General features: G+C 37.2%; 1 protein-coding gene across 1 annotated transcript; it reads right to left on the reverse strand.

Moving 5' to 3' along the window:
• Positions 1–549: 549 nt before the first annotated feature.
• Positions 550–4,073, reverse strand: LOC116696138 (platelet glycoprotein V). Its single transcript, XM_032526898.1, has 2 exons — positions 4,041–4,073; positions 550–3,736 (listed from the first exon to the last, which is right to left on the reverse strand). Exons 1-2 carry the CDS (start codon positions 4,060–4,062, stop codon positions 1,785–1,787), a joined length of 1,974 nt encoding a protein of 657 aa, XP_032382789.1. The 5' UTR covers positions 4,063–4,073; the 3' UTR covers positions 550–1,784.
• Between the last annotated feature and the right edge of the window lie 2,993 nt (positions 4,074–7,066).

Raw genomic sequence — 7,066 nt, forward strand, 5'->3', positions numbered from 1 at the left:
TGTTCATGAACTTTATTGTGGCTTTTGTAGTAAAGCATAATATTCAGGGTTTCATCACCTTGTTAAACATATGTAGTGGAGTAAATGTTCCCAGACATATAAATAATGAAGTAAAGTACAATTACGTGAAAATTCTACTTAAGTTCAGTAAGAAAGTATTTGTACTTTGTTAAATTACAACAATGGAAACAACATAATTCAAATACTGCATGTTTGACACTGATTTATTGGTGCATACTAGTTTCAGCTATGTGATCACAGGAGTGGACCAAAACACACCATGCAATATTGGACCAGGTTGCACAAGAGAAAGGTTTCTTGAATATACTTTAATAATATACTCCCTTTGCACCATCCTCCCATCAGGGTAAGGTTGAGAGCTATTAAGACAAAAACCTTCCGCTATCTCAAAAGCACATACCAATGCCATTAAATCTCTAAACAGCTCTCCCTCCCTGAATCAGTAGCTCATCAAAAAAAGGATTCCCCTAACAAGCCAGTATACTGTAATTTGCACATCTCTTTACACTGTTTTTACAATACTCTTCCATATCTTCGTATGCCACTCATACTAGCTTTATTTGATCTATTTATTGTAAAGTTTGTGGATTTGCACTCTGCATCCCTATGCACCATGTCACTTCAATCTGACATGTGTCACTCTGGCCTCCTGGACTGTCATCCAGATATATAGTGAGTAGTGTGCCCTCTTTTTTTGTCTGCCTGTGTCAAGTGTGGGATAGCGTATATGTGTATATATACGTGCTATGTTTTTAATGTGTTTTTGTTGATGCCCTGCCATGGGCACACTGAAGTAAATACCTAGCAATTTGCAGCGAGTTGTATAGCAATGAAGTATTCAATCTTTAGTCTTTAATTACTTTTAATTTGACTGATTCCATTATAGTATATATAAACTTACATTAGCATAGCTGTTTTTGAAGCTTACATACTGTATTATGATTTCTGTACTGTATTATATAATATTAAATATAATATACTATACATGTACAGTATATAATAAATTTGATGTAAAAAAAAGAAAGAAATAAGGTCATTTGCACCTTCTTCATGAAGTTTGAAGTTTTCAACCACTAGAGGAAAACAACTGACTAGTGATCACTGAAGATTAACATTTCACTGTACATAGGAAAACAGAAAAACAAAATCTGAAAAATTAAAAATACTGTTAGACATTAGTGTGTATCACACTTAGCATGCAATCCTAAGGAGATAGCAAAGAAAGGATGCATGAAAGAAAGTTTTTATTTCTTATGTTTATTTTAAAGATTAAATGTTTGGTCTATGAAAAAGAAGTGAAAAATGCTCATGACAACCTCCAAAAGCCCAAAGTGGCATCTTCTAATTAACTGGTTTGACCGACTAACAGTCCAAACCCCACAGCTATTTGATTTAATATCATGATCTTTACATCTGATAAACTGATAGAGAAACTAATTGATAAATTCTCAATATAATTCCTAAATAATTCTCTTGAACAAATAAAAAAGAAAAATTTACAATAGCAAAGCTGTTTTTGAAGCTTGCATGCTGTCTGATATTGTACTGTACTATATAATATTAAAAAAAATATTAGTATCGTGATTCTTTGCTATCTTAAAGTATCTTCATCATAAATTTTGTCACACTATTTTAAATTCCATATTCCAAGTCTGACTGCCTTAACAAAAAACCTACACCTAATAGTGATCTTTTCAAGTGCAGCCCCTGGAAAAGGACCGTTATCTTGATCACTTGTGCACCATGCCTGATAACATGTTTTGTCACCCTGGAGGATGTCTACCCTCAGCCTTCAGCTCATCCATAGTCTTGTTGAGGCGACACATGCAAAACATGGCCCCAAGAATGAGGAACAAGCCTGCAGCCACAAGAAGGATGTGACTAAACATGAGGAGCCCAGTCAAGGCCTCATCTGAGGGCAGAAACCACACGTACACCCAGCCCTTGTGAAATCTGTGGTGAACAAACTCTGGCCCCTGTTCAACCACCAATGTGTCATAGAAAGGACGGGACATGTAATCAGACAAGGCAATCTCATTGGTGAGATAAAACTTCTTGTTAGGCAGGGTGGTGGTGGAGGGAGTTTGGAACTCTGTTGGTAGGATGGTGTGTAGGGTAGATGGTATTGTAGTTGGAGTGGTTGTTGGTGTTGTGACTTGTTGGGTAGCTCCTTGAGTTGGGGTTGATGTTGTGAGCAGTGTGGTTGTTGGGATGGCGACTTGTTGGGTAGCTCCCTGAGTGGGGGTTGGCGTTGTTGTATGCTGTGTGGTGACTGAAGCTACAACTGATTTTTGTCCGTTGGTTGTAACAGTTTGGAATGGTGTCGTTGGCTCATTTATAGAAAAATATCTTGATCTAACTATCCCAGCATCGCAAAAGTTGAACTCCTCATCACGCAGGGAATCAATGGTACGGTGCAGTTGGTACACTGGACCGTGACATATCACATCATGTCTGTCAACAACCACATGTTCATTATGTCTTATCCATTTTGCAATACCTCTGATTCCACAAGTACAGTCCCAGGGATTGCCACTTAGAGTAATAGCCTTCAAAGCTGTATTTGACAAGAAGATGTTTTCCGGTAGGCTCTGCAGCTTATTGTCATTAAGAAGCAGCATGCCAAGTGTGGTTAGTCCGGAAAACAGTTGAGGATGTAGATAATAGAGGTCGTTGGATTTCAATGAGAGCTTCTCAAGCTTGGGATTGCAGCAGAAGAGGTTCGACGGCAACTCCCTTAGCTTGTCATTAAAATGAAGATTAAGTCTCAGGAGCCCAGACATGTTAGCAAACAAATTTCCAGGAACAGTGGTGAGGTTAGTGGCATACAGATAAATTTCTGTCATGTCAGGCATGTGACCCATCAGCTGGTTTGGTAGAGACAATAGCGGGTTGTTGAAAATGGTAAGCTTGCTCAGCTTTGGCATATTGTAGAAGGTCTTTTCCGGGATAGCTTGAAGCCGGTTAGAGGAAAGGTTCAGGATCGTTAGGTTCCTCAGTGACCAGAACACCTGAAGTGGAAGGCTGGTGATCTGGTTATGATAGATCTTTAGCTCCACAAGGTTGACAAGTTCATCAAAAATTCCAGCTTCAAGCACTTCTAGCTCATTGTTATAGATCATAAGCTTGCGAAGATTAGTCAAGGCGTGAAAGATAGTTGGTGGAAGTTTCTTTATGGAGTTCCGGCCAAGGTTCAGAAATTGAAGTTGAGTCAGTCCATTAAAAACATTTGAAGGAGGACTACTGAGTTTGTTCCAGCTCAGGTCCAGATCCAGCAACCTGACAAGTCCTTCAAACATATCCGGAGCAATGGTCTCCAAATGGTTCCCATCTAAATGCAGCTGCTCTAGAGTGGTCAGTGGACTGAAAACCCGAGCAGGGAGGGTAGAGAGATTATTGGACGACAGCTTGACAGACTTAAGCTGTGGAGCAACATGGAAGGCTCTGGGATGGATAGTGTGCAAATGGCTGTGTGTCAGACTAAAACGCAACAGGAGGTCCATGTTTGCCAAGCTCTGCTCATTTATGACGTTCATATTTGTGTCATTAAGCTGCAGCAGGTATGTGTGGACAGGCAGCTGCTTTGGTATATCTGTGACGGTGTAGCCAACACACTTGACAGAACCTTTAAAATTACAAAGGCAACTGCTGGGGCAGGGCATACAGCAGCTGAAGTGTGGCAGTGTGAAAATGACAAGTATCTTCCACAAGGTGCCTGCAAAGTTGAAATAAAGACTGATTTTACAAATGAGATTGAATCTAAAATTAAGTCTCAATAACCCCCATCAAATAGCAGAATATACTGTTGTAAAGGTATTTCTCTGTTAATTAAAAATAATTTTCTTCAACTCAGATTTGATCAGTTTTTAATGCAAATATGGAATTTAATTCTTGAAAGAATAATTATAAAAACAATAAAGAAAAAACATTTATGATGTGTTCTCTTCTCTTAAATAACAGTAAAAGACCAAACCTGACTTACCTGATAAAAACCAAAACAAGTTAAATATTCTACCAACCTCTGAAGTGAGAGTCCATCATAGTCCCTTTGATGTTATGATCGTGTTGCTGTGATCTGTGTTGCTCTTTCAGGGAAGTATTAAAGACCCGGGCACACTGTCTATCAAGTGACTCTGCCCGCCCCAAAAAAGAAAATCATCCATCACACTACACATCCTTCATGCTGCCCAACCATTGACCTTAGCCTGTATCTCACCAACCGTGGACGTGGAATAATGTGACAATATTGGATAAAGGCAATTCCTTTTTTAGTTTGGCTTATTTCCCTGGACCCATGTTTTTCTGAACACATTAGTATTGGAAATTCTGAAATAAGCAACACCACAGGCAAAAACATTTTAAACTGTAAGGAAATTGGGCTATTTTTCTTATATAATATGTCTTATTTCAGGTTAGTGGGAAAAAGCATCCAAAATACACTTTTAAGTGTTTATTTTACTACACTTTGTCAATTTGTGTCTGTATATTTCTCCTAAATTTGCCAAAGGTTGGCATTAGATGATGCCTCATTTGCATATTTAAACATAAAACAGATTTATGGTGATACAGTATGTGTTAGTTAAAATAGTTTCTCTATTCACCTGCAGTGTCTCCCCTTAATATTGGACCCAACGTATTGTGGGGTTACAAGTACTCTCTTTTTATGTTGTGTGCTTTAACTTACAGTATTGGTAATTGTTTACTACTGTTTTCTATACAAAAAGTAATTCTGAATTGCCTTTCACATGGTTTCTTTCCTTAGGTGCTATGTTTGTGGGGAAATTTTTTTTCGTATCAGGCTGTGTCAGATATGGTTAAGCCTTTGGTGCATAATATTGTTCACTTTTGTGTGAATGACACAGAGGATGCTGTCTCATTTCCTGTAGACTTATCTCAACAGAATGGTTTAACTCCACTCTTCCTGCGCTCCATTTTATGGACTGAACTGAAACAGATAACACCAATTTCTTTATCGAGTAGGTTAGGTTGTTTTGTGTCTCATGCCTTTAGTGTGACAGGGCAGTTGTATGAACACTGTCAGTTTTGTGACTTTTGAAATAGATGTGTACAGATTTGAAACATAAAGGTTCTTCTTCAGTGTGTCACCTGTCTAGATGTTGCGTATTTGTAGAGAGAGAAAGAAAGTGTTTTGCTAGCGTTTGTGATTCATTGGCCTGTCACTGGCAGCCAGTTAAACTGAGTTCCAGGCAGTGATGATGTACAGATGCATCATGCGAGTCAGCTTACAAACCATTGAATTTAGGGGGAAAATAATCATGTCAACAATGTGCAAAGAATGACCTGAAGTGTTTACTTGGGAAAGATTTTTCACTTAGAGTAATTTGCAATTAATTGTGGATTAATTGGATCAAGTTACGTTTTTTTTGTTTCTTTTCAGTGATTTTCAAGTTCTCCGAGAGTTGATAGTGATGATGGAGACATTGAGTGAGTTTGTATTGCTGTAAGATGCTGAACTTGGATAGAAAACATGAATATAGTCATACGTATGAAAGAAATAGTTAATAATAGAATTTAGTGTTAATAATAATTATAATTATGTTATATGGAATGTTTTGGTTAGTTTATTTTTATTTTTCCAATTACATCTTACTGGCTATTGTCTTGCCACATGACACGCAGGAGCAGATACAGTGCCAAAACACAAGTAACAATGAATGAATTGTACTGAAAAACTAAAAAATACACAGTAAAAACAGAATATGTAAAACAGAAAATAAGTGTGATTGTGTGTGAATGCCTAAATGTAATGAACTGCCACAGAGTACTCTATTCTGCCATGGATTGGGTCTTTGTTTCTTTCCCTTCACTATTTGAAAGAAAAAAACAGACTATTTGGACATTTACTTCAGAAGTGCTCACTGATCTGTTTGACTTTTTGCACAGAAGAATGTGTTATCATCCCTTTACTGTAGATATTTTGCCATACCATATGTTGCCATGTGTTGTGCATGTGGCTATTTGTGTGCACACGCAAAAGTCAACACTTTGATGCTGCCATGAAGTGTATTGGCAAGTGTAACAAGAGTGTATGGCTGCAGCCTGGAGCGTCCCATGTCATGCCGTCCCGTCTCATGCCGTCCCGCATCTGGAGTAAAAAGCTATAACTATGAATAAATTACTTAAAAAATATATGTCTGTCTATAAAATAAATGCAGCTTATAGGCAAACTAAAAAAAATCCTTCTGCCATTCCACCTGTTGCCGTCCCCGAGTTCTACTTTTCAAAATAAAATACTTAAAAAAATATCTTTCTTTGCCTACTTTTCAAAGTAAAAGCTCGCGTCAACTATCATGCTAATGAATAAAATACTTGAAAAAATATGTCTACAAGATAAATGCCTTACTGATGAATAAAACACTTAAAATATATGTCCGTCTAAAAAATAAATGCAGATAGGCAAACTAAAAAAATCCTTCTACCAACCCGCCTGGTGCTTTCCCCGAGTTTCTACTTTTCAAAATAAAAGCTCGCATCTGGATAAAAACACTTTAAACAACAGGCTCTCTCTCTTACTTTTCAAAGTAAAAGCTCGCTTCAACTAATGAATAAAATACTTAAAATATTTGGTGTTTTTTTAAAATATTTAAAGATGTATGTCCGTTTCTAAAACAAATGCATATTATAGGCAAACTAAATTATTCCTTTTTATGGCTGCAACTCTGAGCCTCTCAGCCATGCTGATATAAGTATATTGTATATAAATACATTGTATTTGCAGCAATGTCCCAACGAAGTGTGAAAATAATATAGAATAAAAAATTAATTAGGAGTCTTGGAAAGAGTGTAACATGTTTATGTTTGTATTCTTGATCTTGTGTGTGCAGACCCTTAATATCCCTCCTCAGGAAATCCTGCCCTTAGTTGGCAGAAATGGCTGCGTTGCTGATGCAAGTTTCATCAAATGTAGGCTACGTTAATATCAGGGAACAACACAACAATAACATTCTCAAATGAGCAAACTATATGTATGAAAAAATTGTTACTTTAACAGTTTTTAAACGTTTTTCAATTGATTGCAACAAAC

The sequence above is a fragment of the Etheostoma spectabile genome, chromosome 9 (genome assembly GCF_008692095.1).
Source record: "Etheostoma spectabile isolate EspeVRDwgs_2016 chromosome 9, UIUC_Espe_1.0, whole genome shotgun sequence".
Lineage (NCBI taxonomy): Eukaryota > Metazoa > Chordata > Actinopteri > Perciformes > Percidae > Etheostoma > Etheostoma spectabile.